The sequence below is a fragment of the Drosophila guanche genome, unplaced genomic scaffold, assembly GCF_900245975.1.
Source record: "Drosophila guanche unplaced genomic scaffold, DGUA_6, whole genome shotgun sequence".
In the NCBI taxonomy this organism is placed as follows: domain Eukaryota; kingdom Metazoa; phylum Arthropoda; class Insecta; order Diptera; family Drosophilidae; genus Drosophila; species Drosophila guanche.
This window is the reverse complement of record NW_022995746.1, coordinates 2,237,073-2,251,493: the sequence shown is the minus strand read 5'-3', so window position 1 is coordinate 2,251,493 and position 14,421 is coordinate 2,237,073. Positions and strand designations below refer to the sequence as shown.

At 45.4% G+C, this 14,421-nt stretch overlaps 3 protein-coding genes across 6 annotated transcripts in view; 1 reads left to right on the top strand and 2 right to left on the bottom strand.

Annotated features, from left to right (window-relative positions):
• The first annotated feature begins 2,279 nt into the window (after positions 1–2,279).
• On the top strand, positions 2,280–4,165 carry LOC117582599 (UDP-glucuronosyltransferase 1-3). Its single transcript, XM_034270462.1, has 3 exons — positions 2,280–3,474; positions 3,548–3,764; positions 3,823–4,165. Exons 1-3 carry the CDS (start codon positions 2,352–2,354, stop codon positions 4,112–4,114), a joined length of 1,632 nt encoding a protein of 543 aa, XP_034126353.1. The 5' UTR covers positions 2,280–2,351; the 3' UTR covers positions 4,115–4,165.
• On the bottom strand, positions 4,131–4,714 carry LOC117582600 (PI-actitoxin-Aeq3a). Its single transcript, XM_034270463.1, has 2 exons — positions 4,415–4,714; positions 4,131–4,361 (listed from the first exon to the last, which is right to left on the bottom strand). Exons 1-2 carry the CDS (start codon positions 4,530–4,532, stop codon positions 4,186–4,188), a joined length of 294 nt encoding a protein of 97 aa, XP_034126354.1. The 5' UTR covers positions 4,533–4,714; the 3' UTR covers positions 4,131–4,185.
• A 320-nt stretch (positions 4,715–5,034) lies between these two features.
• Positions 5,035–14,421, bottom strand: part of LOC117582598 (cGMP-dependent protein kinase, isozyme 2 forms cD5/T2) — a 30,508-nt gene continuing 21,121 nt past the window's right edge. For 3 of the 4 annotated variants that reach the window (XM_034270457.1, XM_034270460.1, XM_034270458.1), the window contains 6 exons: positions 8,369–8,588; positions 7,181–7,417; positions 6,968–7,117; positions 6,289–6,908; positions 6,040–6,229; positions 5,035–5,981 (listed from right to left, as the gene is read on the bottom strand). In XM_034270457.1, the coding sequence (XP_034126348.1) occupies positions 5,816–5,981; positions 6,040–6,229; positions 6,289–6,908; positions 6,968–7,117; positions 7,181–7,417; positions 8,369–8,588 (1,583 nt within the window). In that variant the 3' untranslated portion in view covers positions 5,035–5,815. Of the gene's footprint in view, positions 5,982–6,039; positions 6,230–6,288; positions 6,909–6,967; positions 7,118–7,180; positions 7,418–8,368; positions 8,589–8,715; positions 10,219–14,421 lie in introns of all 4 variants that reach the window. The other variant, XM_034270461.1, reaches the window with a different exon arrangement.

The window sequence follows — 14,421 nt, the reverse complement described above, 5'->3', positions numbered from 1 at the left end:
CCCCTGGATATTGCCATGAGAGTGAGATCCTAAAACCGACAAAACCTAGCAGACACATTCCCCTACTTTATGGAAACTCTTTGGCTGCAATCAGAGTTTATAATGGGGGCGTCAAGTCGCTGCTGGAACACCAATCCCCAGTGCCCCAAACTACCGATGCAGACCGAGACCGAGGCTGCACAGCCGGCGAAACATTTATAATTATTCCCATGGGCACCTACTTATCGCCCGAATGTTCGTTCGCTTTTAATTTCTCCGCTTGCTCCGCTGAATACTCTACACATTTCGCTGTTGAATCTTTACACACACTCTTTTTTATCGAGCAAACACTTACCGAGAAAAAACACTTAGCGTTAACTGGCTGTTATCGTAAGGGGTGGGGAGGGAGTGTTTCTGTGTGCTAAGAGCCAATCGGCATCAACATTGGGGGCCTGGGAAGTGGGTCGATAGAACCAAACGCCCACACCACCCCACACCCAGTTGAATGTTCCATATCCCCAGTCTAAAGAGCCATCCATCCATCCAGAGACTCCAAGCGACTGGCTTTAGGCCTCTCTGTGCCCAAGTAAAACCCTCAAATTCCTCTTCTCTCCTCAGGGGCGGGGCAGCCACTTCAAATTACAGCCACTAATCTTTGCGGGCATGTCAGCCAGACCCGTACACGTACTCGTACCCGGACACGGACACGTACCCGTGCCCGTACCCGTACCACAGAACACACAGCAGACAGACCAGCAACCGCAGCCTCAAAGTGCAAAGTGCACTTGACAGACAAACAGACAGAGGGACAAGCAGCCCCAGCTGCGGCAGCTGTATCTCTGCATCTCTGTAGATGTCTGGACTGCATTTGGGCTGCATTTCAAATGCCAATTACACTTATTATCGTTGCACATCGCTTGCGGTTCAATTAACGCTTACTACTGTCCATTATCGCCGGGCTGCTTGGAGGGTCCATTTCCTCAATTGGCATCGCATCGCAATTCAATTGTCCAGTCGCATATCTTGAGGCTTTTCATAATCGAACGCCAGAGACATTTGACTCAAGTTAACACTTGCAATTGATTTCTTAATGTGTGAAATGTAGATGTATCTGTATGTGTGTGTTTTGAGATATTTAAAGATTGTATAAATGTTAGATTTGTGCTCATATGTAATAAGATTTAATTGATTCTTAGCTTGTTGCGTAACGTTACACTCTAATAATTTTTGTATAACTAACCTGAACTCAAACTACTGAATCTTATAAATTAAGATGTCGCTTAATGACCTTAAATGCTGTGACAAGTCCTTAATTCTTTGCCTGCTTTCATGGCGCGAAAACTCGGCAAAGGAGATTCTGCTGTCGCCCACCCTATTGAATGATTCATCTTTTTGTTTCTAAATATCCTCCGTTTCACTTGATCCATGTATAATTCTTTTAATTCTATTCCCAATTATCTGCCTCATTGCCTGATTTGACAAATTGGACACTTCCACACTATTAAACTATCTTTTAATGGCAGCCAAATGAAATTCAAATCTCAACGAAATGATTGGCTCCCCCTATACCGATTTAGTGGCGCCACCTTTATTACTTTTATCGACGAAGTGGCAACGCAATACATTCTACTTTCAAACGTATGCAACATTCTACATGTCTTTATAAACATAACAAGAAAATCAGTGTTGCCACTACCTAGTTGACAGCTAGTTTTTGATATTTCGAAGCACTCAAAATATATAATAACATAAAATTGGCTTGCTTCATAAGGGTTTACTCTCCTGCAAGGTTCGGACACTAACCCAATAGTATATATTACTATATTAATATACTATTTGGTTAGTGGTTCGGACTCACATCGCAACAATGTCGCTCCATTTTTTGGCGTTTGCAACATTAATTTTTGTATCAGCCAGCAACATTTTGTGATGTCATAGCTGCTATTTTCAGCTATTAAACAGCTAGTTGTTAGTCTGGTCCCTTCAAAAAATATATTTTTATATATATATATTTATATAATATTTATATATAAATATATTTTATATATTGGCGTAGTAAGTTTCGTTGAGCTCCATTCCGATTACAAACAATAAGTATAACCACAAACAATAACAAATCTTTTGGAAAATATATATACCCTCGAAGTGTTTAATACAGTATTTTTTTACAGCTAAAAGACTGTCAACACTGTTGACAAGTGGAAGTCCCACAAATGCACTTGCAGCAGTATAAAACAACAACAAACAAAACAACACTTGATCGTATCAGCCAGAACAGAACAAAAAAGGGCTCTTATCAAACATATACACAAATGAAAAAATGTAAAGTTAGATAATCAAGATGAGAGCGGCAGTCGATCGTGAACAAAGCAATGATGACAACGTGGTGGTGTCGGATCAGCAGAAGCGTTTTAATTACGTTGTGGTTAGGCCTCCTCATGGCTGGAGCACCTCCAGCGGCACTGGGCGGCAACGTGTTGGCTGTGTATCCGCACTTTGGTTTCAGTCACTTCAAGGTGGTGATGCCGATCCTCAATGAACTGGCGAGGCGTGGCCACAATCTCACTGTGATCTCGTACGTGAAACATCCCCAGGCGGAGCAGTGGCCCAACTACGAGCAGCTGTTGATCTCCCAGCCAGGGGAGGATCAGTCGAGCACAACGATCAACTTAGTGCCATTGACGGAACACACACCCACCCGCTCATTGGGTACGCTTTTCAGGGAATACTATTCCCTCCACTCGGAGGGACAGAAGACCTGTGAGCGCCTCTACGCCAGTGGCCATGTGGAAACGGTCTTCAAGCGCCACCAGACGCAGCCCTACGATCTGCTGCTCACGGAGTACTTCAACTCTGACTGCCAGCTGGCGCTGGCGAAGCTCATGAATCTGCCCATCATTGGCTTGAGCACGTGTGCGCTGATGCCGTACTACTACGATCGCATCGATTTGCCGGACACACCCTCCTTCATCCAGTCGGAGTTTGTGGGCTTTGCCGGTGCCCTCAGCTGGGACGAGCGTCTGGTGAACTTCATCCAAGCGAAGGTGTTGAAGCTGCTCTACCGCTACCACTCGAATCGGGCGGACAACGCGCTAGTCAGTAGGCATCTCGGCATCGAAGTGGATGTGGATGAAGTGGCTCGCACTCAGACCGCCTTTATCTTTGGCAACCAGCACTACTCCCTGATGGGCAGTCGTCCGCAGTCCCTGCAATTCGTAGAGGTGGGCGGTGTGCATCTCACCAGCCAAGCGGCGCAGGAGCTGCCTGCAAACATTGCTCAGTTCATCGATCAATCCGAGGTGCCCATAATCTTCTTCAGTTGGGGCTCCATGGTACGCATCTCCAGCATCGATGAGGATAAACTTGCTGCCATTGTGGAGGCTCTAGAGCGCCAGCCCTTGCGTGTGATCTGGAAATGGGAGGCTGAGGAAAAACCCAAGTTAGACGCTGACAAGTTTTTATTTGTGAAGTGGGCGCCACAGCTGGCACTTCTTTGTGAGTTACTACAAATGAGACCCTTTTGCTGAGACTGCACTGCATAACTTATTGAATTTCTCTCCTCTCTCAGGTCACCCCAAAGTGGAATTGTTTTGGGCTCATGGTGGTCTTCTGGGCACTACGGAATCGGTACATTGCGGCAAGCCCATGCTGGTTACACCCATCTATGGCGATCAGTTCTTGAATGCCTTTTCCGTGCAGAATCGCGGCATGGGATTGAAATTGGACTATCAAGATATCAGTGTGAAGAACGTTTCTGAGGCACTCAAAACCCTAAGCAACCCGAAGTATTCATTGCACATATTTTGGTAAAGAACCCGCCTAACATTGCGCGCTCTCTTGCAGCTATGCCACTCGATCTGTGGGCATCTCCAAGATCTTCAGTGAACGTCAAAACAGTCCCTTGGAGTCTGCCGTCTGGTGTGTGGAGCATGTCATTCAGCATGGGCTGCTGGCTGCCGAAATGCTACAGTCCCCAGGCATAGAACTCAAGTGGTATGTTTACCACTCGCTGGATAGTGTATGCCTGATAATCGTGGTGCTTCTGGCACTGGCCTACAGCCTGTACCACTTTTCTAGTGGTAGGCCATCAAAGCCTTACAATAACAATCGACGCAGAAAGTCAAAGCGATCTTAGAGCAAGCATTGCGACATTTGTTATAGCAATAAATATATAATTAAAAAGCAATGTGCAAGTTAATCCTGATTTTAGTAGCGCAAGCGCTGCATGCAATCCCTGCGGCACTCTTCGAAGGTAAGGAAATTGTTTTCCGTGGACGCACAGCCTGTGTAGTAGAAGCTCTCACAGTTGCCCGTCTCCTTGTTGTAGGCATAACGCAGCTGACGTCCACGACACAGACCCGGAGCCTTGGGCTGGCGACAAGCTAAAGGGCAATCCAACATTACCTAAGATTTGCAGCTGGCTTGATCTACTCACCAATCTGTTGTTGAACCTCTGCATGGCTTTTATTTTCCAAGCTGGGAAGACAATGCGTCAGGCCAATGCCCACCGCAAGCAGCAGCCAACAAAGTCTCCACGTCAGAATTGGCAACATTGTTCTTACTTCATTAAACAAATAAATCTATAACTTCTCTGTTTTGGGTGCTGCGTTCTGATCCGTTCAAGCGTCTGGCGTAGAATGTTCCCATACGGACTGTCAAGCAATTTGACAGATTTTTCTCAGCTTTCTCTGTGGGCAATTCTCGGGTTTTCTTTCTGCTGGGCACGTACCCACGTGTTCTGCTTTTTGTCCAAATTCGTTTCCATTTTCATATTTCTTCGTCTTTTTGCTTATTTTCTTACACTCGAGTGAAAACGTGTGCTTGGTAGAGAAGAAGTACCTCAAAAGCAGGAAGTACCTTGAGAGAGGTCGAACGTTGAGTGAAACTTGCTTATGAAATATTCTTTAGATATTGCTCCATGAATGATATCTATAAACGCGCTTTTCCTTTTACTATAATTACTAACAATTATACTGCACTGACCCAAGCAACATCAAGTCGAAGCGTTGCCAGACAGAAGAAACCATTTTTAACCATAAATTTAAAAACAAATTATTTGTCGCATCAATTTGTTTATTCAATTTCTAACTGATTTACTTAAAAAAGACAATTTAAAAAGGCATTATTATTCGTACAAATAACAGAAATGATTTATATAACTAAATGAAAGATAGCAGAAACTATTAAGTGGTGGAGAATTAACAAGTATTATGATGGGCGAAGACATGCAAGTAGAAAGTACAAGTTCTTGGTCATATTTTGCATTAAAAATATAAGCTTACAGACTATAAGGCAACCCGATTTGTATGTGTGTGTGGTTTGTGATACATTAACAATGAATAATAATTATAATTTGTATGTCGTTATGTTAATAATAGATATACGCGTAGATATACAGATAGAAAAAAAGAATTTATACAATGACAGAGCAGAGCTCCCACCTACTTACAATTTACGAAACGATAACTAGACACTCATTTCGCCCTATTATCATTCTCATTCTCATATTACATATTAATAGTTATAAACTCGTTAATAAATTCATTCTGTTGCACATCATAAGGTTACAGACATATTCATAATCGTATATGCTAAGACGATGAGCCGATGCCGATGTGTGTGTGCTTTGTGCGACTGCTACTCAGTGGGGACTGCTGTGGGTGGGCAGCTTTTGGGTTTCAAGCTGCTGACTGTTGGCTTTGGCGTACATAAATATGGCGCACTTAAGATCAATTCCTCTGTATACTCCTACTCCTGTTTGTTCTCCTTTTATGATTTATTTATGATTGTAGCAGACGCTTAGAGAGAGAGAGAGCATCGTCTAGGAAACACCAAACTAGAAATCCTTATCCCATCCACTGACATCATCTGCGGGCGGACCCTCCGGATCGGGTGGATAGTCATCAAAGTTTGTGGTATCCACCACACTCTTGACTGTGGGCATTATCGGTGGTTCCAGTGTGCAATTCTGAAGGCCCCACCAGTAGAAGCCATCGAACCATCTATAAAAACAAACATATTATTGCCAAGGGAATGAAAATTGCAAGTCCAGTGCCGTACTTGTGCTTCTGTATTTCGCTTATGCCGCCACGCTGATAGCCCAAACGTTCGGCTGGATTATCACGGCAAAGCTTCTTGATCAGATTGCTGGCATTTCTTGTGATATTCCTGGGGAATTCGATGGCATCGATGCCCTTAAGTATGATGTTGTAGGTGCGCATGGGATCGGAGCCCGTAAACGGTGGGGTACCTAAAAATCACAAAGTACTAAGTGAGTAATTCTTTTACGGAAATCTCTTTGCCACTTACCCGTCAAAAGTTCAAACATTAAGACACCCAGCGACCAGTAGTCCGCACTTATGTCATGGCCACGATTCAGTATCACCTCGGGGGCCACATATTCGGGCGTGCCGCAGAATGTCCAGGTCTTGCGACCCGTCTGCAGCTTCTTGGCAAAACCAAAGTCCACCAGCTTCACATAGCCGCGATCATTCAGCAGCAGATTCTCCGGCTTCAGGTCCCTGTAGATAATATTCCGCGAGTGCAGATAGTCAAAGGCCTCCACTACACAGGCGGTGTAGAAGCGCGTGGTGCTGTCGTCAAAGTTTCCCTTGTCGCGCAATATGGTCCAGAGCTCTCCTCCCAGACAGCTCTCCATCAGCATGTATAGATACTTTTTGTCCTTGAAGGTCTTGAAGAGCTTCACAATAAACTGACAATTGGCCTCGCCCATGATCTCCTTCTCGGACATGATGTGCTGCTGCTGGCGTGTCTCCACAATCTGCGATTTCTTCATCTGTTTGAGGGCAAACGAACGACTGGGATCGCCGTTGGTCTGCACGAGTTCCACGCGTCCAAAGCCACCCACGCCCAGTGTGGCAATTACACGCAAATCTGTGAGATTTATATCCCGGAATTCCTCATTGATTCTGGAAGGGGAAAAAGGATTAATTAAGGGATCTCTAGGGGTATTTTTTCTCTCTCTTACTTGATGCGTTCCAGAGCTCCTTCATCGTCGTAGCGATGCTTGATTTCATCCAGATTGGAGATCAACTGATTGAAGGTCTCGCGATCAATCACCAGACAACTGACGCCCTCAGGAGAATCACAAATTATATTGGCTGTGCGTAGATCATCGCTATAAGGGAGAGATAAATTCATTGTGAAGGATTCAGGAATTCCCCTGCTCTACTTTACTCACCCCTGCAGCGCCTTTTCGCCAAAGAAGTCGCCCTTGCCCAGCATGCGTATGAATTTCTCCTCCTGCGTGTCCTGCTGCTTGATCGTCACACGCACCTTGCCCTTGGAGATGATGAAGAAGGTGTCGCCGCGTGCTCCCTGTCGCACAATATAATCGCCACGCTGATAGTGCGTCTCCTCTAGTACATCGGAGATTTTGATGAGCGTATCATCCGCTAGATCTTTGAAAATTGGAACACTGTAAAGAGGATCAAAATTTGCGGATTAATTTCCAGTTACAAGTTGAAGAAAAGTGATTGAAATTAGACCCAAATTATGGTCATTCCCAATTGCAGGGCAGAGAAAGTAACTGCAATTAGTGCTCAAATCTCGATATGAGAGATGCCAATAGCCAAAGCAAGTCATAGATCTCCTCTGGCGCTAGATACAAATCTGCATTCCCCCCTCAACTGCACTTTCATTTTCATTTTCATTTCAGTTTTTGTTGTGTGTGTTTTTTCGCCATTTCATGGTCTCGAAACGAGTGCATGGCGAACCTCAATTATGGTTTTACGGGCACCCATCGACGGGGTATGCCACCAATTAATTCATTGGTCACTTCAAAGATCTACGAGATCTACGAGATCTACGGGACTTGGACTTGCACTTGCATCTGGAGCTGATGCCCAAAAAACTGGTTGAAGTTGCCACCATTTGAAGCACCATTTGGCAGAGAAAAACACAAATTTCTATGCGTTCGTTGGCCGCAGCCGCAGCCGCAGCGCCAGCCGCACGTCATATGCGACGCCCATGACCATGACGATGACGCTGACGAGACGAGACGAGACGACGCGATGTGCAAGATGCCTGTCGATGATGGCTCTGTCTGGAGAAAGTTACTCTTTAGTGTGCAACAACAAAAAATAAAAGCAAAATTGAAGAAATCCTTAAGCTAAAGCAATGTTTGATGTGCCCCATAATGGGGCAAACACGAAGTGTTGTGTGCATTTGCGGAATTGATATAATTAAGTGCAAAATGTACATTAATTAAGGCCGAAAAACCAGTTGAATCTCATTTCAAATGCGCATGAAAATTTCCCATTTCCCATTTTCCATTTTCCACCACGGCATTGAGGAAATGTCTGGTACAAGACTCTCCTCCTCCTCCTCCTCCTCCGCTATATCATTATATTTGCAAAGGTATTATTACCTTCTGAGGAAATCGGTGTATTCCGCCTGACGTATGAGTCCCGTGCGCATCATGATGGTCTGGAAGCACTGCCGCTCAATGGCCCACAAATTGCATTCGCTGATGGCCGTGATCGTGGCAGTTCGCTGGCAATTGTAGAGAATCGCCAGCTCCCCAAGGACCTTGGCTCCGGAGAGGGTCGAGAGGTATTTGCCCTCGCGTGAGACCTCAACGCGTCCATCTGGAAAGAGCAGAAAAAAGGGAAAATGTCAGTAGAATAAATGAAGAGAATTTTTCCCCAGCTTTAAAACTAATAGATCCCTAAAATATTATCCTTCTGCTTAGCTTTCTCCCACTGTTACCCTTACCAGTCGCTGGTTCCTCCTCTTGCCCCGTACTGGACTGCTCCTTGAGATTCCCCGTGCGACGACGACGAGCGTAAGTGTGAACGGGAACGATGAGACGAGGTCGGGGTATGCAGAAGCCCTCCCCATTGAGATCCTTTGAGCTGCCATTGCTGCTGGCAGTGGGTGAGATTTGACGAGACTCCGTCGCCCTTGTGCGAGTCTGTTCCTCCTGGAGCTGCAGTCCCTGCAGTGCCTGCTCCAGGCTGTGCCGCCGCACTGCCGACTGATCTGTGGATCGTGCTGCCGCTCGACAGAAGGAGGTGGAGTGATGGGGCATGCGAATGGTGGCATAGCGCTGCACACTGGTCTGTGATCTACTCAGTGGTTTGGAGACTCGCTGTGGCACTGCTAGCTGATCCTTGAAGGTACGTTGTGCCGGCATTGGCTGCTCCTTGAAGGTACGTTGTGCCGGCAGCGGCTGCTCCTTCGAGGCACGTATGGGCGGCTCTGGTGGCGGCTCTCTGGGTGGCAGCAGCAGACGCGGAGGAGGCTGCATCCGTCGTGGAGCAGGGTGCATGCCTCGCTGTGGCTGCTGACAGATCACCACCTGCTCTGCTGGATCCTTGAGATCCTCAGCGGCGGAGGAGAACGTGGAGTACGCGGAGGAACTGCTGTGGCTGGCTGTGGCTGCAGCTTTGGGCTGCTTTCGTGGCGATCGCAACGTGGCATAGCTCGGTGGCATGGCCATGGTCTGGGATCGCCGCAGCGAGGGAGGCTTCACCGACAACTGCTGCCGTGGGCGTGGCACTCGCGGACGTTCTGTGGGATCGAGAACATAATGATTGACGGCAGGTTCTTCTGGACTCTGTTTGGGTTTGGGTTCCTCTTTCTTCTCAGGAGGAATCTCCGCCTCCTCTTGCTCCTCCGTCACCCAAGTGTCCTCCATTTGCTGCTGCTGGTGGTGCTGCAGCGCCGATGGCCGATAGCCATTCAGCTCCTTGATGCTCACAATCCTTCGCCTGTTCTTCGACTGCTGCTCCAACTTCCTGATGTTCTCCAGCGTCATTTGGTACTTGCTCAACGCTGAGATGCCATCCAAGAGAAAGCTGCTGCCCGCACTGCTGCCCTGACGACTGAGGGTCGTCGTCGTTGTGCCTCCCCCTCCGCTCGGGGGATGGTGGGGCGTTGCGGCCTGCAACCAATTTGCTTCATAGATGGCACCCAAGGCACTGCTGCCCTCCAGCGAGAGGCTGGCATCTACCGCTTTTCCCGGATAATGTTTGATTTTCATTACGAAACGCGCTCCACGTACCACAAACCAAAAAAGATTTCACTGTCCAGCGATGATGACGACGACGCTGATGGACGTGCTTTGTGTATTTTTTCTGTCTCTTAGTTTAGTTTATGTTTTGGGGCGTGTATTTGTATCTTTTGCATAACCCACAACACAACAAAAGACACAATCCAAAATATATTTCGCGCATGGAATATTTGACGAGTCAGTCATGGATGGCGATGGATGGCCTAAAGGTGGAGGGACACACCGCTAATTGTATTTGCTTTTCTCTTATTTTCATTGCTAAATAGTTTATTTATTTGTTGTTGTTGCTGCTCTGTTGTTGTTTGTTGTAAAACTTTCCATGTTTATTTTGTTTTTTTCTTGTGGCAATTGGCTCACGTTTTTTTTGTGGATTAATTTGGTTTTATGGCAAAAAAGCACCAAGTTCGAGACTTGATCATCGCTTAAAGACGGGTACTACTGTATATGTAGCTCTCTCTGTGGGCCGGGCACCTGTTGTGCCCCAATAGGGGGAGTGAGTGATAGTTGCAGGCGGCAGAGTCTACAACTAAAAATGTCTGCCACAAGGGAGCTGAGCTGTCCGCTAATAAACATTTTCCAACGAATCTCAACAAAATGCTAAAGATATTTCCACCAATAGAGAGTACCCACTGTACATGCTTGCACACAAAAAATAAAAAACACTCTCTTGACCGGTTTTCCAATAGGATTTCCCGTCGATCAGCCGCAAAAGAAATAATAATTATAACAATTATCAGGTGCAAATTAAATTTTTGGTCAATTTGAATCAGCGTGTGAATGAGTGAGTCGTGCAAAAGTATTCACGCGAATTGAATGCATTCAATGCTCAATCATCGACAAATTAGCCAGTGAATGAATGAAAGTGCGCAGAGGAGAGGAAGTGACAAAACAAACATTGAACCAAACCACAAAAAAGTGACGTAGTCGGCGACCTACAGACGAATGCGAATGCGAATGCGAATATTCGTAATCATGGGGCCAGAAAAGTGGAGCACCCATTCGGAATTGGAAGGGAATTACATTGTGCAGTCGGGTGATTGCTTAAACGATCGCTGATCAATGGGATGTACTCGTTTTCGTACGCTAATTGATGGGGCAAAACAGACGCAAATGAACTTGAAAGCAAAGTGGGACGAATATTAATATGAGCTTTATGAGTCATTCAAGAGTGTAGCAGGAGAAGGGTGTGATCTGTAGTTATGCGGGTAATGTGTCAATGGATGGGTGCCCTCTATAAGAGAGACATATTCCAGTATCATTCAAGTCAAGATAACTATCCCACAGCTAGTGTCAAAAAAGCAAATCAATTTCAGCGTTTAATAGCTATGTTTTGACAAGAACAACAGCAACAAGCGAACTCAAACACTGAAGGTACACTGAACACATAAACAACACATTCACCTTGACTCTGGCGAGACAACATTTGCTTGAACCACCATTATTATGATCAATCAGAGAGCAAACAAAAGACCGCGCACACACGATGATGATCATGTCATGGAAGAGAAGGTGCTCTGCCCGGGAACCAACGCAAATATATCAGACATTTATTTATTAGCTTAATGTGACAGCAGAGAGAGTCAGAAAATATAGTTAGATAGGGAAGAAGGGGAGAAACCTGAGCAGAACCAGAGGAAAGTGTTATCAAAGAAACGCGTGAATTGGCTTTCAAGATAAGAGAGCTCCGAGGCAGCCAAACAATTTCCGTATATTGGAAAAAACTTTCAAATCAATGGAATGCTTGAGAGACCAGTTGGCAGGCAGCAGGCAGCAGTCAGCAGCCAGTCAGCTATTTTCTCCCCAAAAATATCCTCAAGTGCAAAGTTCACAGAGGTCGCTGGCATTTTTCGAATGCGGAAGCGCCGTCATGCAACAACAGAGCCACAATGGAAACTACAGACAGACAGACAGACAGACAGACGAGGGTTTTGCAACACCACGCACAGCCTCTGGTGGGCTCTGTCTGGTGGCTACACGACTACAATTCGCGAACAAATGAATAATGAATGTTGCTTGAGTGTTGGCTTTGAAGGTCAGCCAGTCGCCGGAGTCGCCGCAGTCGCGGATTCGCTGATTTGAATACAATCGTTGGTATCGCTTGGTTTGGAAACAAGAATTTGGCTTTAACATTCGGCTATAAATAGAGTTAACGGTGCTACCACCGACAACAGACCACAGTCTCAATCCCAGAGCAGGGCTCGTCGCTCTTTGGTATTGCAATTATACAGTGAGCCACAGAGTTAGTCACACACGTGTGGCTTGTGGGCCAAGGGCACGACAGACAGGCAGCAGCAGTGGAGTTTTGGTTTCAGTTTTTTGTGTTTTAGCATGGAATGGCAGGCAGCCGGTAATTAAACGATCTACATGAAATTAAAGTTTCTGCTTCGCCCTTTTTGACATCCATTTTGAGGCCAAGACAAAAGAAAACAAAACAAACACACAAAACATTCCAATGGCTTAGTCACATTTCAAGCTCACATTTCGACACACGAAATGTTAGCTTGTAAATAATAATTTATGCAATATTTATGGCTCATACGTTCGCTCTATCGCTAATGAAAATCATGTCTTATAAAGAAAGTTATTCCCAAAAGACGGAAGGCATCCGCATTAACGTTTGTTTGTATGCTTTTTGGGCAGATCTTTTGTGACAATCTTTAGATTGTAGTCAAACAAGATGGGAATAAAAAGAGAATGAGAATGAGAATTTGAATCAACTTTGCAAAGATCGATTTCGCAAACAGATCTGTTTTTATTTCTAGTTAAATTTCAGCAATAAAGCAGCTGCAAACCACTTGATGTCCACAGAATCTATCAAGACAATCCATAGAAAAAGAGCACCGATCTATAAGCAAAAACCGGGAAAAGATTGACGATCTATAAGTAGCATTTTGTGCTGATAAGCTGGGAAATACCCTGAGGAAACATGTTAAGTGCCATTATTAAATGAATTTCCCCTCATAGATGGCTACCGTAAACCCATTGGGGGTTCTTCCGATTAGTAATGACTTTTGGTAATACGATCATTATGTTCAATTTTGATAAAGCCAGCAGCAAGATTTCCTAATGATCTGCCTCTGCTACCTCCCTCCAGCGATCATCAATTGAATAATCGCCGAAGCAGAGCAAAGCAGCAAATTTGCATGTCAAAAGTGGGAGACCTCTTTCAAGCTTAATGCTAAAAACTTGTCCGCCAGCAGCTGGGACTGGCTCTGGCTTTGCCTCTTGGCCTTTTGCGAGTTGCTTAAAAGTAAGAGTGCCCCCGGCACCCCGATAGACCGGTCTAGTTCCTCTACAAAGTATCTAAACTCAGAAGCAAATGAGCTGTATGCTGCGGGAATTGGCGACCCACAGACGGAAGACCGGAGAAGTCAAATGGGGGCATACCACAAAGTGGATAGGTGGATAGGTGGATAGGAGGTGGTGGTGCCGCTTGATTCCAGCGTAACATTAGCACAGATGTTTCCACATCTTCCACTCTTTGTCTTTTGGCCTCTGACTTTCTGGCTTTTGTCTTTTGATGATGATGGTGGGGCAGGGCATAAAGATCGTCTCGCATTTCACACGATTTCTAATTTAATGTTTGTTTTAATTTTTGATAGCAATTCCAAGAGTCATTCCGTCGTCACATTTCTTTTGAAATTCTTTTCCGCATTTCAATTAAATTTCTCTCCATCTGCCGTCCCTCCGTATCTCCCTATCTCTCTCTTTGTATTCTATGAACATTATCCGTGGCTCAAATCTCCACATTCTTGCACGATCTGCCAGAAGAGTATTACATTTTGGGGGTTTGCTTGTCATTTTGTCGGCTGTTCGACAATGTGCGACATTTGGCATTCGGTTTTGGCCAAAAACCTTTATAATTTCTGTATTTCTACACCATTTTTTTGTTGTTCAGACCAATGACCGACAAAAATACACAAATCAACGGAGCGGGGCAGCCGAAACAACAGCAGCAACAACAATAAAAAATCAACTACAGCCAACAACAACAATGGGAAACCACAAACCGGAATTCTTCAAGTGATCTTTTCTGTTTCGGTTCGGATTGTTGTTGTTTTTGTTCAATCGAAATCCCCCAAGATTTCCGAGCGTCAATTCTCTTCTGCTACATTTGTCTCTCTTTCTGTGACTGTCTCTGTCCAGTGAGTACCACGCCCACGGGGGCGTCAGACACCAGGAGCTGCAGCCGGACTAAACGTTTTAGTCGATGCGATTTCTTAATTCACTCCACTCCGCGTCGTGGTACGAATGTTAACAATTCACTTTCACTTTTAATTTGTGCTGTTTTTTTCCCCGTCTCTATCTATCTCTCCTTTTCCCCTCTTTGTTTTCCCATTCGCTGTGGTCGAGAAATTCTTGGGAAATCTTGGGAGGAAGGAACCTGAATCGCGGCTGCGGTCGGC

What these genes read in the sequence shown, in the direction of transcription:
- LOC117582599 (XM_034270462.1), top strand. Translation starts at nt 2,352, where the DNA reads ATGATGACAACGTGGTGGTGTCGGATCAGCAGAAGCGTTTTAATTACG. An exon ending in GCCACAGCTGGCACTTCTTT is followed by an intron (nt 3,475 to 3,547) that starts GTGAGTTACTAC and finishes CTCCTCTCTCAG; the next exon opens with GTCACCCCAAAGTGGAATTG. An exon ending in AAAACCCTAAGCAACCCGAA is followed by an intron (nt 3,765 to 3,822) that starts GTATTCATTGCA and finishes GCTCTCTTGCAG; the next exon opens with CTATGCCACTCGATCTGTGG.
- LOC117582600 (XM_034270463.1), bottom strand. Translation starts at nt 4,532, where the DNA reads ATGTTGCCAATTCTGACGTGGAGACTTTGTTGGCTGCTGCTTGCGGTG. An exon ending in AGAGGTTCAACAACAGATTG is followed by an intron (nt 4,362 to 4,414) that starts GTGAGTAGATCA and finishes ATTGCCCTTTAG; the next exon opens with CTTGTCGCCAGCCCAAGGCT.